This window comes from Lepidothrix coronata, unplaced genomic scaffold, assembly GCF_001604755.1.
Source record: "Lepidothrix coronata isolate B3197 unplaced genomic scaffold, Lepidothrix_coronata-1.0 Scaffold196, whole genome shotgun sequence".
Classification (NCBI taxonomy): Eukaryota; Metazoa; Chordata; class Aves; order Passeriformes; family Pipridae; genus Lepidothrix; species Lepidothrix coronata.
This window is the reverse complement of record NW_016690376.1, coordinates 755,167-772,515: the sequence shown is the minus strand read 5'-3', so window position 1 is coordinate 772,515 and position 17,349 is coordinate 755,167. Positions and strand designations below refer to the sequence as shown.

The following is a 17,349-nucleotide window of genomic DNA, read 5'->3' as shown; positions in this document are numbered from 1 at the left end:
TCGGCGCCCAATGCGCGTGCGCGGTGCTGCGCGGTGCGCGCGAGCCGGGCCGGGCTGGGAGCGGCGCCGCCATGAGCTCCATCGGCACCGGGGTGAGTGCGCCGGGATCGCGCCGCGATCGCCGGATCGCCGGGATAGCGCGGCTGCACTGCCCGCCGGGACCGGCCCCCACCGCCCCCGGGGCCGCCCTGCGCCGGGGTGAGGGCGAGGGGGGTGGCCGCGGGGCGCTGCGGGAGGGCTGAGTCACTGCGGCCCGTGAGGCCCCGGGAACCGGCGGCGGGGGCGGGGCGGGGATAAAACACTTATTATACTTCTGTGCATAATATGCGTTTGTGCATTTCAAATGTTTGTGCATTACAATTCCTGCTATCAGGAATTGTAAAATAAACGGGGGCCCGCAGGGAGGCCGGAGAGGGGCTCTTGGTCGGGAGTTGTAGTGAGAGCACAAGGAGTGATGGGTGGAAGGTGGAAGAGGTTGGGTATTGGAAATTGAATTTAAGTTGGATATTGGGAAGAAATTCTTCCCTGTGAGGGTGGTAAGGCCCTGGCACAGGTTTGCCCAGAGAAACTGTGGCTGCCCCATCCCTGGAAGTATCCAAGGCCAGGCTGGACAGAGCTTGGAGCAGCCTGGGCTAGTGGAAGGTGGCCCTGCCCATGGCAGAGGTGGAATGAGGTGGGCTTTAAGGTGTCTTCCAACCCAAGCCAGTCTGGGATTCTATGAAATGTGAAGGCGGACAGAAAGTTCCCATAAGTCTGATATATTGTGTAATGCCCAGTGATTTCAGACCCGTTCAGCATCTGGATTGATGGGATTTGCAGTTTCACCCAGCACTGATGAAATGGCCTCTCCTGGCTTTTAGGCTCTGTTTTCTCCTGTCTCTGTATGTCCCACCCTGCTCCTGGGAGTGCACAGCCAGCTCTGTCAGTGACAGCCCTGCATTCTTAAATAAGTAGACTCGATCTTTAAACACTGGGATATGATGTGTTCAGTTATTTTTCCTGAGCATTGTGTTTTCTCCTCCAGTACGACCTGTCAGCTTCCACATTTTCTCCAGATGGCAGAGTGTTTCAGGTGGAATATGCTATGAAAGCAGTGGAGAACAGCAGGTAAGATACAAATATCTGCACCTCTCTCTGTTTGCTGGCCTCTTTTAAAGCAGTGTCGTTGGACTACAGAAACATAATGGTGTTGCAGGTACAATTATGATGTTAAAATTAGTTCTGATCTAAAAGCCCATTTTCTGGATGTGAATTGAGGCACTGAAACATGCTCAGGGCCTCCATGTGTAATAACTTCCTAGGGATTCCTCAAGAAATGGAGGACATCCAAGTTCTGCTAAAGCTACATCAGCTCCTCTGGGAATATCTGTCTTCCCTGGAGTTTGTGCAGAGGAATGTTGTGAAGGGAAAATCCCAGTGAGATGAGTGATTGGCAAGGCACAGCTGGATCACCCCGGTGTCTGCTCGTAGCCACAGGCTCCAGATAAGGATAAATCACAGAATAGTTTGAGTTGGAAGGGACCTTAAAGATCATCTCATTCCAACCCTCTGCCATGGGCAGGGACACCTTCCACTAGATCAAGTTGCTCCAAGCCCCCTCCAACCTGGCCTTGAACACTTCCAGGGATGGGGCAGCCACAGCTTCTCTGGGCAACATGTTCCGATCAACCCGTTCCTTGGTTAGCCAGGTATTTTGTGGTTGCCATGGTTGGTAGTTTATGCCTGATGAGGCACTTTTTGAGGGTTAGAGAAAGAGTTGTCCCATCTCCTAGACCAACAGGGAATTTGCCAAAAGGAGAGGGTGAACAGTCCATGAATTTCACTCCAGTGTCACTCAGCAGAGTGTGGCAGTGGCTTTGCTGTTGCTCCAAACAATTCCCCCACTCTATCCAAAAATGTTGGGTTGGGAATTTTTGGCAGCTCCCTCCTTTGTTTGAGAAAATAAAGGTTTGGTGAGTGTTGGCTTCTTTCCCCCCTTGTTGTCTTCACTTCTAAAGTGGAGTTGTAACAACTTTACTTCTGTGGAAATCATGTGATTGTTTGTGGTGTCTTGTTAATTCTCTGTTATTTATTTTCCACTGCGGTTCTCTGTGAGGAACTGACATTTATCTTGTCTTCCAGTACAGCAATTGGGATAAGATGCAAAGATGGTGTTGTCTTTGGAGTAGAAAAACTAGTTCTGTCCAAGCTTTATGAGGAGGGTTCCAATAAACGTCTCTTCAATGTCGACCGACACGTTGGGATGGTAAGGGGCCATTTCATTTTGGGTTTCCGTAAATTCCAAGGGACCCCCCCCTCAAAACGAGAAATCTATGAATCAGAGGATCAATAATAAGTAGATTAATAAAGTAATGATGATGTTTCTGTGTGCAGAAAATGCCAGTGGGTTTTTTACTGTTTTCTGTAATTTATTCTCGATTGCACACAAACATGCATAAATAAAAGCCAGATTTGTAACAGAAGATTGACATATTTTGAGGCTGTTTTAACTTTTTTTTGAAATGCTTTTCAGCATTCCAGTTGAATGACAATATAAACACAAGTGTTAAAATGGTACTTTACTACAGAGTTAACAAATAAGGTGTGTTAAGTGCTGCATACAGGATTCTCAAACGTGTGGGAATTGCCTGAATTCTTTAAATACCAGTGTATGGCTGGCTAATCCATAATAGTGATGTCAGGATGATGTCAAGTAGTGGTTACTGTGTGACAGAAATGTGAAACATGTTGGATATACACCATATGAAATATTGTTTGGGTTAGTGGAGCCATGGCAAATCATAAGACACCACTTAACATAAACTTTGGTTATTGATTTTCCTAGAGAAAAACTGTTCTGTGTTAATATATAACCACATTGACACGTTTTGAGCTTGATGGCAGATGAAGATGAATTTTGAATTCAGTGCTAGTAATTAATTTCAGCGAGAATTAAACGTGTGTCAGGCCTGGCTGATGAATTCTCCTTGCAGGCAGTGGCAGGGCTGCTGGCAGACGCCCGCTCCTTGGCAGACATCGCCAGGGAAGAGGCTTCCAACTTTAGATCCAACTATGGCTATGATATTCCTCTGAAGGTAAGGAATTCTCAGGTTTTTTGGCTTTTAGTCTCGACACAGAGAATTCAGTGTCATTACTTGAGGTTTGATTCCTGTAAATAAGGGTTTCCAGTGTTTGTTTTCCCTTTTCCCACGCAGCACCTTGCGGACAGAGTGGCCATGTATGTGCACGCCTACACCCTGTACAGTGCTGTCAGACCCTTTGGCTGCAGGTGAGTCTGTCACACACACACTTTGTAACTGGCTTTTGGTTCACAATTGCTGGAATTGCCTGTCTAAGGTCTTTTTTTAAACTCTGAATTAGTAACCCATAATTCACCTCATAAAGAGATTCCCCTCTCCGTTCTTGTCCTGTGTGTGTAAAACCTCAGGTGAAGAATTCAGATTCCTGTAGCAGATTGCCAGTTTGTTCCTGGGTTTTAAAGTTGAAGAGTTTGTGCTGTTAAGTCTGTGACAGTGGCAAAAGCAGAACTTTCCTCTGCAATCATCCTGTTTTTGTCCTGATACCTAAAGAGCAGGTTACAATTACTATGTGGCTCTAGTACAAAGGGACTGATAAACAGAGGTCAAGTTACTGGTCAGTAAAATGTTTCTGACAACTTGCTGTCATGAGAACACTCAACAGATGCTCAATAGAGCGTAGCAGGAGTTTTGCCCCAGGAGCAGTGTAGGAAACCCGAGCTGGTGTGGTCTCTGTAGTTCTGGGTGTGGTGGCAGAAGAAATGTTTTTAATTTCTCTTTTCTCCTCCAGTTTCATGTTGGGGTCCTATGACAGTGATGATGGTGCACAACTGTACATGATTGATCCATCAGGAGTTTCATACGTGAGTGTGGCACAAATATTTCCATCTCGGCATAAATTCCCCTTTAAAAAATTCCTAATTAGGAAAATAGTAAGTGTTGGTCCAGAAGGGCTGTTGATTTTTTTCTCTTTTTGCCTGGGAAGATCACTGGTGAATTACTGCTTCAAATGACCAGAGCTGGGGTTTGCTCATTTGCATGGCTTGTTAAACACACACTCTGTGTGCTTCCTAGAAGTACAATCTGAGAAACAAGTTTAAGACTTGTCTCTCAGAATTTTGAAGTTCATTCCAGCTGGCTACATCCAGTGAAAACTCCCATGCACTGCCCCAGACAGGCAAGTATTGTAGTGATACCCCATTCCCTGAGTACTCCAGCTAAGAGAGGGCTGTTCCTCTGGCCCTGGCTGCCAACAGCAAGTCAAATCAAAATAGAAATTGTTGTTAATTGTTGTTAGGGCTGCATTTTCAGCTGTGTGTCACACAGTGGAAGAGACACACTCATACTGTTTGATTTTTTAAAATTTTCTTAAAATATATCCATACCAGGGCTGTTGAAGGAAACAGAAGTGCTTAATTTTTATGTGTTTTAATATGTTTTCACAGTAGGTTGGGTTCAGGTGTGGGTTTTTTTTTGATCTGTAGTTCCTGTAGAACTTCTCTCTTCAAACTAATTCTAGCTTGTTCTTCTATTTACTGTAATAGCAATAAAAAATATCTGTTATAAAATTTTGAGCAGATAAGTTTTTGTCCAGGAACTACTGAGCACTTCTCTTTTCTATCAACAGAGATAGCACTTGATTTAGAAATTGGGTTCTGCTCAACAATTTGGGGATGTGCCCTGAGAGAACACCACCAGTACTGTGTATTGGCCTCTCACTGTGTGAGCAGGGTGGGGTTGTCATATGCTAAGGGACAGTAAGAGCTGTAGAAAATTTAATATTTAATTAATTTGCATATTTTATTTTTTTTTCTTTTAGGGTTATTGGGGGTGTGCCATTGGTAAAGCCAGGCAGGCTGCAAAAACAGAGATAGAAAAACTTCAGGTATGGTGTTACAGTTTTGTTGTGCTTTTTCAAGACAAGTATTCCTAGCTTATGATGTTCTCTTTTTGGATGCCTAAAATGTATAAAATACAGGAGAAGCAGGTGGAATATTTCCTTCTACATTTGCCAGTGAGTAAAGTGAGTGAGTGAATACAAAGGTGTAAATAAGCTTTACATTCTGATTGAAAACCATAGGGCAGCATTGTACAGGGTGCTGTACAAACTTTTGTTTAACAAGTTCAAAAAAGTTGGCCTTGTTAAGGACAAACTAGTCTGTGGAAAGCACACTACCAAAAGGTATTGAAGTGTGCCTGATTTTAATTATGTAAGAATCCTGAAGCGTTTCCATCTTCCTCTTTTAATATCTGACACGCTTGGAGTTGGAGACAACATGGGAATCCATCTCCTGGTCTGTCTCCTGTACTTTTTCTGTGATATTTTGCTTGCATCTTACTTTGGTGTGCAGAGGGACATCCCAGCTGTGCATGGAAAAGTTCAGAGTGTATTTGATCATTATACTTTTAAGAATAGTCTGTTTATGGTGCTGTAGCATCACAATTGAAAAATTACAGGAAAATTAGAACATTCTTAGACTGAATTCAGTCAGTTTTGAATCTGGTCAGATGCTTGAATAGCAAATTAAAAGTAAGAAGGCTGCATGATCATCTGATTCTGATACTGAAATTGTGGCATCTGGGAAATCCTAATTTTAATTTCCCTGTGTGCACACTGGCAGAAAGACAGTGATATGTTGGGTAACATACAATGTACTCCAAAAAAAATTAATTTCTACCCAAGAAGTTCAATTTTCTGTGCAGTGCTGAGATTTTCAAAAACTTCTGCTTTATTGACTGACATAGTTAATAATGTGAATTGCTGGAACTCTAGACTGGGCAGGTTTCCAGGTCAGAGCTAATTTTGACAAGATGAATTTGGTAAAGCTAAGATGGGGAAAAGACAGAAGTACAAAAGCTTTTGTGGGGTGATCCAGCCTGGAGCAGCCTGTCAGCTCGGACTGGTCCCTGGGGAAGGGATGACTCCAGGTGGACAGAGGCAAGCGGGGAGTCAAAACTAAACCTGCCTTACAGGTACCAGAGAGCAGATCCTGTATCTGGGAGGGACACAGCATGTGAAACCCTCGTGTAGCTGAGGGTACAAGAAGAAAACCCTGCATTCATCACATCTCTTGCATTTTATGGGAATGTCTGTAATCTTCAGCTGTGGCAAAACCTGGAGTTGTGTGAACACTGCTTGAATCTCTTGATCTTGTGCAGCTCTGATGCTACATACAACTTTTTGATACATGGATCATCAACTTCCATGATAAAAGTGTTACAGTGTTTACCTTTAGTGTCTGCAGTGGGATGGGAAAAGGATGATGAGAAAAATTAAATTCAGTTTTCTCACTTGTAAATACACATGACAGTGGCAGACCTTTGGGGTTTCCTATTTGATCGGTACCTTTATATGCATCAATACACCCAGTAATGTAAATGTTTGTGTGACACAAGTGACATCTCTGCACAGCAGCCAGTGCTGTGTTAGGGATTGAGTGTCACAAATGCCACTGAGTGTCACAAATTCAAAGCCTGGGGCAAAGGGTCTCTGTCTGTTAGGGAAGTTCTCCAGCTGGGACTGTGAGGGCACATCTGTCTAACGAGGCACAGGCACTTCTTCTCTGGCTTCTGAGGGTGTGAGCTTGACTCCAGAAAGGGCTGTGACAACTCAGCATGAACCAAGGGCTGTTGTAATCTTAATTCCTTCACCAGTGTCTCAAAACTGGCTTCCCTACTACAGGTTTGAAAACATTTTGGGAATCCTAAGAGATGGTAAACTGCACTAATGAAATATAGTAGAATATATTACTGCTTCATAGCCCAGAAGAGTTGACTGGCAAGAGATTTGACCTACAAAACATAAGTTTATTATGCCATGGAAATTTGCACCAGACTTTATTTTAATTAACTGTGAAACTGTCCAAAGACTGTGATATAACTGAGAAAATATAAAATGAGTTGCTGATACCTTGCTCAGGCAGGCAGTTGGTTGCTAAACAATATTATCCTCTTGGAGCATTAATTAAAAGTCAAAATTGCTTGCACAGAATGTTGGCAAGACCAAAAGTATTACTCTACTACCTAGAAGGAATATTATATGTGAAAATATGGTGCCTCCCCCATATTGTACATTTGGTGATTTTATATCAGTTGATCATAAAGCATCCAACCAGAAGTGAAGCTTTTAGGATGCCAAGGTCACCCGTGTAGCTTCTAAGCTTCCAGCTGATGAGTGCTTTAAAGTGGGGAAGTCTCCAAGTAATGGTTTTTTTCATAGATTCCTTCAGCTGTAGAATTTCTCACTGCCAGAATGACTTGCACAGACAGGCTGAAAGATAGGAAATAAATAGGGAATAAATGTGGTCCTAGCCTTTACTTTCTGTTACTTTCTAATGAACACTAAGCTCATTAGACACATTCACAGCCACAGTTCTGGCCTCGTGGAAGTGGAAAACATTATATTCTCTTATCCTGTGTGGGTTTTTTTGTCCACAGATGAAAGAAATGACCTGCCGTGATGTTGTTAAAGAGGTGGCAAAAATGTAAGTGTCCAACCTGACAAAAATCCATGCTGGTGAGCCTGCTGTGGTTTCAAACTGAAGCAAATTGTCACAAAAAACTGTCACAGATTTAATAATCTGCAGCTGCAAAACTGCAATTTCCAGCATTTCCTGGCTCTTGCTTAGGTTATAAAGCAGTGACTACGCTTCTCTCATTGGTGTTGCAGCACGTGAGGTGATTTTGGAGTTTGTGTCTGAGGCTGTCACAGCAGCAGCTGGAGGAAGGAATTTGTGGGATCTGTCTTCTTACAACCTGGCCAGGAACTCAGAGCAGATCTAGAATGGCACAAATTAGACATGGAATTTCAAATCATGGAAATGCTTCTGTCCTTTAACTCTGCCTCAGCTCAGAACTCACTTTAGTCTTTATATTTGTTTCACAGCACTTTTATTAGACTTTAATTTGAAGTACTTAGTGTGGTGCTGCAGGTATCCTTCCTTCCTCCAGCATCTCCAAGTATTTATCTGTGTTGGCTAGAAAGAACCTGGAGTAAGATTTGCAGGGAAAGGCAGGACACTCCAGGCTGTGTTATAACTCATGTGGCAGAAGGCAGTGATGATGCAGCCTTGGTTCTGCAGTATTTAAATCTTAACGTTTGTTCCAGTCAGGGCAACTTGAACATCTCAACCTGCATCTTAGCTGTATTGATTTAAGGTATTGTTAGACTGGCAGTTAAGCCTGGAAAATTAATTCTCTGTGTTTGGTGGGGAGAAAGCACAGGGGGAACTTGTATTACTCATAAGAATACTTCAACAGAAGAAGTATATTTAAGGATATAATAAAAGTATATTTAGCTTGTTGATCAGTCTGTTCTAACCTGTACTTTGTCTGTTCCTTCCAGAATCTACATAGTTCATGATGAAGTAAAGGATAAAGCTTTTGAGCTGGAACTCAGCTGGGTTGGAGAAAGTAATGCATTTCTACTATTTCTAAACACTCTAGAAAATATATATCTTTCTATGACTCAAGTAAAACATTGCTTCTTAAATTTGCTCTTTATGTCAAGGTCATTGTGTGAATTGTACATAACATGCACTCTTTTTATTGGCAGTAACCAATGGAAAACATGAAATTGTTCCCAAAGACATCAGGGAAGAAGCAGAAAAATATGCCAAGGTAAGGTCTGACTTCGGTGTTGTCTCAGTGCTTCACTTGACAAGTTGTTGTGAGGACTGGAAAATGTATCATTCCAACACACATCAGTTCAGTGGGAGCTGGTGCTATTCAGGGGGACAGTACTGAAGGTTACAGTGTAATCCAGGGGTAGTTCTTGCTTTCAGAACCTGCAGTTCAGAAGCTTGCACCGCTGGTGTCCTTCTCCTTCAAAAGTAAATGCCTTGTTGGGAGCTGAACTGCTGAATACAAGACTTTGGACAGTGAGAGGGTTGTGAAGCTACAGCAAAACTCATTGTACTTATCACAGGCTGAATTATAAAATAACTGTTAAACTATGTTTTAATTACACTTTTTTTTTGAAACAGGAATCTTTGAAAGAGGAAGATGAATCAGATGATGACAATATGTAACACATTGTTACTCCAAAATAAGTTCAACTTTTCTTATCTTAGACCATGTTTGTTTATAATGCATTAAGCATGGGATGATGGTATGTACTTGTTGGAAAAAGCTGAGTGACCAACTTGCACTAATAAATTTTCCATTTTACCGTCTGTGAGCTTTTATTTCAAAAAGTATAGGCCAGAAACTGTACCTAAACAGACATTAGGAAGGCAAGACATTATCAGGCTGGTTGCTTCCTACAGCACTTTATTTGAGCCAGACGTGCACAGAAGAACAACCTTAGAAATTAGACAGGTCTCTTGTTTATGCTGCATAGTTTAGTATTAAAAACTAGTACTTTTTTATTCCTTGATTAACCAATACCACAATTTGCAGTTCATTCATAGCCACAGTCTGTGATTGCTCTTGGCAGAAGACAGAACACCACAGCTGACTGCAAGCAGCAGGTTACAGGTTAAGGTGATGTGCACAGCTGACAATTCCAAACAGCTTCTATAACAAGCAGGAGCTCAAGAAAAGGAATTTTAATCTTAAGTACTAAGCCTAGGCTTATTGGAGGAATAGAAGAAATTAAAAACTAATTCAATTTAAAACAGTGCTTGTGGTAAGTTCTAAAGCTGTGAGGCCTATCAAGCAATGTAACTGGAATTAATGCTTGCAGAGCCAATCTATTTTTAAATAGCTTTATTCAGCTGTAATTTCTTAAACCACTTCTGAATTAGTTTCATAAATTGTTGACCTTTCCAGAAGTTGAAAGCAAGCCTTGGTGCTCTATTTCCCCACTTCCTAGGAAAAAAAGACTGCCTATTCTAGTCACTTCTAAGTCTTGAAATACCAGGCTGGATAGGGCTTGGAGAAACCTGGTCCAGTGGAAGGTGTCCCCACCTATGGCAGGGGGGTTCACCTGGATGATCTTTAAGGTCCCTCCAACCCAAACCATTCTGTGATTCTAGAAGGTTAAAAAACTGTTCTGTTTATCACCTTAAAACTCAGTTAAAAGGGAAGTCTTGTTTGTACATGCAGTTAAAATGCTTATTTGTGTAATGAATCAAACTCCTCAGCTTTAGTACCACAGACCTACCATCACCAGGTCTTAAAACCAAAGCTTTCCCATATAGGTTTATTTTTATACCTGGCCTTGTCCTTGTACTGGGATTGTCAGGTACAAGTTCTGCTTCCTTTTTGTGGCAGGGGAAGGTCACTGGAGAGGGATGGGTCTGTCTCAGGCTCCAGCCTTAGGTGGAGCCAGTCTACCTGAGCTCCTGCCTGTCCAGCTGGGTGTAGCTTTCAGAGCCTGCTGAGAGCATCAGTCAGGCCTGCCAGACCAGGATTAGTCATGGCCAGGCCAGGCAGCCTCCTTCAGTGGCTCCTCCTGAGGCAACAGCCCAGCTGCTCCACTGAGTCAGCCCCCAGTGCCCTGTTACACTGCTCCAAACTCAATTTACTACTGCAGTTTCCTGCTGACTCAGCTGTTTGAGTCACGGGTGAGCACCAGGCAGGAAACTTCTCACCAGCACCCAAAATGCCACTCCTGTACTCCCAGCAGGGACCTGCCTGGTTCTCCTCACCTTGTCTGGCTTCTGTACCTAAAATGTTGATGACACATCCATCCATTCCTCTCTCCCTCCCTTTCAGTGACAGCCATTCAGAATTAGGGACAGGAACTCTTTACACAAGTCAGGTTCCAGGGGACAGTGAGAAGGGCAATAGTATCACCTGTGCATATTTATAAGATAAAACAGAAGGAAGATGTTCCACAGTATGTGAAGAGATAAGAGGTAGGAACAGAGCTACCTACTTGCTTATCCAAAATTTCCAATAGCAATCTAAAAGCTCCTTTGAGGAACTATAATTATTTTCTTGCTTGTTGTGAGAACTTATAAATCAAATGAGAAGCAGCTCAAGAGGCTGTGGGTTGCAGGACATGCAAAGTGCTGCACAGCAGCCTTGCCTGTCCTGGCAAAATTTAGTTAAACAAGATGATTGTTACCATCAGGGTTTTTTTACAAATTAAATCACAGTTTATCAGAGTAGAGGTACAGCCTGTTTATGAGAACTGATTTTTATCTGAAGAAAAAACCTACCATGTCTATTGACTACAAGATGAGGAAAGAAGGAAAAAAAGTGAGCATTAGCAGGTGGAGAAAAAATAGTTGCATTTCTCAGAAGGGGGTCAAGCAGAAAAAAAAAAAGCATGAAAACACTGAACAAGTTATTTTAATATTGAATAGTCCCTTAACTTCAGAAAGCTCGCAGGCTTCTATTTTATCTGAAGCTCAGCATTGCAACCTCTTATCAAGAAGGCCCAGGGAAATTAGAATAGATTTCTAGCCCAGAAGGACTCATTTCAGCCAAAAAAACCCTACTCCAGACCCCCCATCACAGCTACTTCTGTAGCCTTGCAGTTCCAACGGGGATAAGCAATGAGACAACCACACTGCCTTTAACGAGTCACTTGCTAATTGGATGCAAGTTACTTAAGAATGCTTAATTATACAGTCATGTGTTAGCCATGGTCATGTTACACCAATTTACTCTACACCTGATGGGCTGAGTAGAAGCTTCAGTGAGTTTTGCTACTGAGAAGCAGCATTTGCTTGTTGCTGTGTCAAACTGAAGCTGAGCAGGGGAAGAATTTCAAAAAGAAGGCATTGGCTACTCATGGCAACACTGATCAAATAAAGAATTAAAATGGCAGTAGGACAGCACAGCATCATTAAACTTCTGTTAAATGTTGAAGACCACGTTGGGGGTTTTTTCCTAAATACAGACTCTCTGAGGGAAATCCCTCGGAGAATGCTAAGCTCTAGAAAGGCTCAAGCTGGATCTAATATTATTAAGTGAGGACTAGATCTGTTCCAGAACAAGAGAAAGTAATATTAAATCACAAACCCCCAAAAAGCCTACTTTTAGCAGCTCTGTTTTAAGTACATGACTAGGGGGAAAAAAAAGCCTGGCTGTACTGTAGAAATTCCCTTTACCCTTCAGGCTTAAACAATATCTAAGGACAAGAGTTTGGTTTAAGCCCAGAGAACAACTGATCAGGCAGCTAAAGGTTTGAAAGGCGGAGTGTTTTCCTACAGGAAAATTAAAAATTAAAATTAGCTTTCATAAGTGGCTTGAAAATGGTCTGTTAGAACTTCAGTGTAAAACTGAAATGTGAAAATGCGTTGCAAGGCAAAAAAAAGGGCAGGGTAAAAACTTCTGAATTGGAGATCTGAGCAAGAGGTGATTTAAGAATCTCATTTGGGTTATTTCTGCCCAAAGCACTGGGAAGTTTCAGTTCTAAAGATAGCAGGAAAGCTTCAGGCTCCACAACTAACCTACTTTGTCCAGACTCTGGCCATTTATGGGAACACATAACACAGCAGAACGTTAAATACCCACGTGGAATGCAGAACTCCAGTTCTTGCCATGCTGAAATGCTTTCAGCTCAGAGCTTTAATGGCATGTTCTGTTGCTTAAGACCCAAAACACAGGGCTTAGCCAGAACACCAGGAAGTAGGAGTGTACAGACCAACTCATCTCTTGGCTTGAAGTCATTCCCTCCACCGAGGAGTGATTTAGACAAACAGATCCAACAGTGACACAAGAGTGGGCTGTACAGAAAGATGCTTCCTCCTTAAGTCTCCTCCATCTACTGGCTGTTACTCAGCACTTGGATGAATCACTACTCTGATATTTATTGAGACTGGATACGTCACATTCCCTGCTACAATTATTTAGTCAGCAAGTCCACGCACAGGAGCTTTGTAAAGACAATTAAGAAGGGGACTGGGTGAACTGCAGGTGACAAACTAAAAACCAACAGGCTCTATTATCTAGTTCATTTAAACACACATCCATGATTGCACCAGGGCAGGTTTCAGAACATGGAAGTGCACTTACAGAATTTAAAATCAAGTTTAGGCTATTACATCAAGATTATTAATTTTATGCTCCCTTAATGTGGTCGTAAAAGTTACTCGTTTGGATAATATCCTCTTTACAACTGCTAGTGCTGCTGCTGAAATGATGGCAGGGTTGTTAGAAGTAACCCATATGTGAAATTCCCTGTGTGGCAGATATCCATGAGAGTATCTCCAGAAGAAATACTACTCATCTGTAATTGGTGCTGACTCTCAGAAAGGAAACGTTCCAAGCAGAACGTGTCTCATGCAGATCTGCAGTATGCCAAGCATTGGGTCATCTGTAACTTCCTTCTCATCACCAAAAATAGCTCCATGGCCTGAGGTTAAAAGCCCCACATGCTGAAAGCGTGACTGTCCGTGTGGATACAGCAGTGCCTGGGATGCTCTCTGCCTCTGTGGTCCCAGTCACCCTTAAGGAAGGAGATTTGGAATAACTCCATATGCTGTTTTGCAAGTCTCTTCCTGAAGATAAAACCACAGCCATAGAAGGGAACACAAAACACTGAACGCAGCTCCGCATCTTACGGATTTATCGGCTGGAAGAGAATCGTGACCTTAAAATGAAGTAAAGCTTCATGACTATGAAGAGAAAAATAGTAAGAGTTGTCATGACAATTCTGACTCCGTAAGAGCACCAAAAATACAGCACAGAGACTGTTCTCTCCCCCTCATTTTCTCCTTTCAGTTGCCTGTGTCTGTGAGACGAGAACCAGCTCTTACCCCCACCCACCAGTTTTTCAAGTTCCGTGCAGCAAGGAAGTCACTTTTACTTAAGAATTGAGAACTATTTTGAGACACCAACTGCCTGTAACTTTCCATTATAGAAATTCTTGCTGCCTATTATGTCCAATTACACAGAGCTGCAGAAAACAAGTGGTAGAAGAGGTAAGAGCCTTACAGCAAATACATTCTAGTATTTGAGAACACAGGAGCTACAACCAGGCTCAAACCAAGTCTCCTATTTGCAGATGGACTGAGCCACCCCCACGCAGAGCTTTTTCATCTTCAGTACGTTGCTATTAAAGGACTCCCAAAGAGCTGTTTAAAAATGGTTCTTACAAGTTGCTGTGCCAACCAAAAATGGACAACCAGAATAAAGCAGGCAGCAGCATCATATAGTTATAGTCCAAACACTGTGTATCATCAGATACAGGAAGAACTGAAATCCCCTGAACTCTTCCCCAAAAAACAGTGTAAGAACTGCCCACTGAAAATACCATTTTAGGCAATGTGATAAAACAAGCCAAGCAAGGGTTTAGGAAGAACATGGGGTGTTTTATTGCTGCATAAAATTAGATATAATTTGTTATACATACGTCTGCACATCCAAAATGCATTCCTTAGGATTCCAATTTCAGCAGGTTCAATTGTAGTAAATTCACCCAAAAGCTGATGCATTCCAAACCCACCCACCCCTCCCAAACCCACCCAAGTGATGCCTAAGTTTTTGGAAGTTAAATTTATTTTCTTTGTTGGGCTTTTAGAAAGCAGGAAATCTGCTGATTTCGTTACTTCAGAAAGGACAAGGGACCTGTTACATCAGACTGCAGTAACAGGTGGCAAGAGCAGCACAGGAAGCGCCAGCTACTTTAGCAGAGATGCTTAAAGCTCAACTTCAGCCCTAATTCTAGGGGTTTCCAGTCTACAAAGGGTACTTTGAGAGCCTGTTTTTCCCAAACACATCAGGAGTGGAAAAATCTGACACACTGTTTGAGGCAGAATCAAAATGTAGCTTAATGTGTTCCCTGTCAGTCACTTTAACAAGCAGTGCCTCCCCCAGCCAAATGCTCCTGTCTCCCCTCGTACCAGTTTGTCCCCCGTTGTGCTGCTTGCAAGGAGCAGACAGATCCCTCCCACAGTAATAAAAGACCTTTCGCTGATCTAGAATAATCAAACTCTCCAAAAAGACATGTATTTTGCTGTGTCAGAGTTCTGGATGTCACACAACACGGCTCCTTTCAGGGGTTCTGTTTATAGCTGTAACTAATGAGGTGATGGAGTACAGGGAGCACTGCAGGGGAAAGCACGTCCCTGAAGGTACAAACCTCCTGCAAACAGGACAGGCTGGCAATTAATCCACAGGTTAAATGTTGACTGGTTAGCTAACTCCTTGGCAATTAGCTACCTGTAATAATATCCTCCAAACAACACACACAAATGAAAAGTATCTTTGGCAAAAGGTGGATAAGCAGGAAAAAAAAAAATCAGAATTTAAATCACTGGCTGTACTGTAGATTCTCACCAAGAGCAGCTATTTATAGCTTAAAACTTCTAATTCAAAAGACTGAGGGCATTAATACTTTCAAATAAGAATCAATACTGACCAACTGCAGCCTCGCTGGCTGAGGCTGAAAAGTAAATTAACCCGAAGTGATGGAAGTAATTTGGACAAGCAAAAGCCCTGGAACCACATAACCACTGCCCTCACAAGCTTTCTTTTGCTGAGCAGCCACACTCTGCAGCAGTGCTGCTTCCCTCCCTGGGCCAGGCCCAGGCTGCTGGGGACACACACATTGCTTCTGGAGAGTTACACGGAAGGACTGTGCATCTCTAGTCCTGATTCTGTTGGATCATGTTGCTCTACAGTGTGCATCTGTAACAACAGATTATTTTAATCAACAGTTGATCAGTGTTGACAAGCTTGAGACACTCCTATGCTGGCAGGTGGATCATGTCCAAGGACTCACCATCAGTATTAGAATCCTATTCTTTATCTCTACAAGATATAAACTAGCAACAGGTTGCATAAATAAGGAAGATTCTTCAGGTTGACCATGACAGATCACTTTAACTACTGAAAAACAAGAAAACCCCGAATCTGCTCATACAAGTAGAGAAATTAATCCAACCAGAGTTGGTTTTCTTTACCAAAGTGAAACAACAAACCATTTCAGCTCTCCAAAGTCAGCAGCAAGTGACATCTGAGGTATGGACAGCATTAGACACCTCTTCTGTAAACATTTCCTCCCAGTCTGAGATCACAAAAGGCTGAAAAGGTGACCACACTTGCTACAAGGTAGGTCTAAGAAGGGAAATATTTAAGGAGGACTATCTTCTGTTTCAGAATTTTAACTTACTCAAAACAGGAAGATACTAAAACTTTGAAGATTTTCTCCTGTTGGTTTTCATAGCAACAAAATAAGTAGTTGCCACTCCCAAAACCACCTGGGTGTGTTTGATTTAGGTGGGAGTTTACTAAAGCAGCAGTAATTATAAACTAGAGGTTTTACTTTGTTGGAAGAATACAGACTATTTAGAGATTGAGGTGCAAGTTTAAGTGTTTTGCACTTAAGTTTATTTCTTGATCTGTACACTGGTGACTGACTGTATTTACCCACAAAACCACTCCCTTGATCCGGGAGAAAAACCATCTGTTCTCACCTTCAAAGCTCACAACTTCCACAGATAAACTATTTACATCAGTAATAAGGTCTACACTTCAGAATCCAGGAAAAAAGGCTGCACGCAGAAATAATCTGGAAGCCAGTTAAAAAGCATGAAGAGTTTAAAAAATTTAAGTTTACAACACTGGAATGGCTGCTGCACTGACAGCCTGGACGTGCACAGGAGACATTTCTGGTACCAACCAGTGTCTTGTGCCTGCCACAGAAAAACTTACTCCTAAATTCTCACTGGACTTCAAGCATCTACTTCCAAGTTTTGAAAGACAGACTGATGGCTTGATTGCAGGTGATGACAACCAGAGTCCTTTGCCACAGCTAAAGTAAAGCTGCTGCACAAATCTTCTTTCACAACACTGCACGACTCCCCCAGTGCAGCTGTAACAGCATCACTATGGTCACCAATGTGAACCTGCAGTCCTGAGAAATAATACAAGAAATTAAGTGTATTTGTAATCAAATTCTGTACCTTGCATCCCTCTGCTAGGCAACAAGAGAAATTAAACATCTATATTCAGGTAATTTAACAGCACGTGACAAAACATGCAAAAACTGGCTTTAAAATCCAATCCTAAGTAAACCCTGGCAATGGGGATGTAGTTCCTAAATTGGCCAACATTAACATTTGATACAAATATGTCAGCTATCAGAAAATTCCAGGAAGAATAAAAATAGCCTCTTACAACACAGCTCTTGCTCTGTCCAAACACAGGATTACCAAATCAGTCTTAAAACAAGGCACATTTTAAGTCTGGAATTAAAGGATTGTGTGATTGATGCCAACCCCCCCCCAGCTCACGGGCCAGGGGGAGCAGCAGCTCCACCAGCTGGGAACTAAAACTCTCCTTGTGCTGCTGGGCTGCCAATAACACAATTAATTACTCAGTTAATGCATCACTGATTCCTGCACCCATCTGATAACACGTGGGATTGTAGCTGAGAGCTGCAGCCACAAAGCATAACAAAGTCTGGACATAGTTTATTCAGGAAAAACAG

General features: G+C 42.3%; 1 protein-coding gene across 1 annotated transcript; it reads left to right on the top strand.

Moving 5' to 3' along the window:
* On the top strand, positions 1-9,190 carry PSMA3 (proteasome subunit alpha 3). Its single transcript, XM_017831748.1, has 11 exons — positions 1-92; positions 1,025-1,107; positions 2,122-2,245; positions 2,973-3,074; positions 3,195-3,268; positions 3,808-3,880; positions 4,837-4,902; positions 7,455-7,501; positions 8,362-8,429; positions 8,572-8,636; positions 9,002-9,190. Exons 1-11 carry the CDS (start codon positions 72-74, stop codon positions 9,044-9,046), a joined length of 768 nt encoding a protein of 255 aa, XP_017687237.1. The 5' UTR covers positions 1-71; the 3' UTR covers positions 9,047-9,190.
* Positions 9,191-17,349: the final 8,159 nt, after the last annotated feature.

Coding starts and splice junctions, on each gene's coding strand:
- PSMA3 (XM_017831748.1), top strand. CDS start 72: ATGAGCTCCATCGGCACCGGG. Junction 2,246..2,972: donor TCGACCGACACGTTGGGATG/GTAAGGGGCCAT, acceptor TTCTCCTTGCAG/GCAGTGGCAGGGCTGCTGGC. Junction 4,903..7,454: donor CAGAGATAGAAAAACTTCAG/GTATGGTGTTAC, acceptor TTTTGTCCACAG/ATGAAAGAAATGACCTGCCG.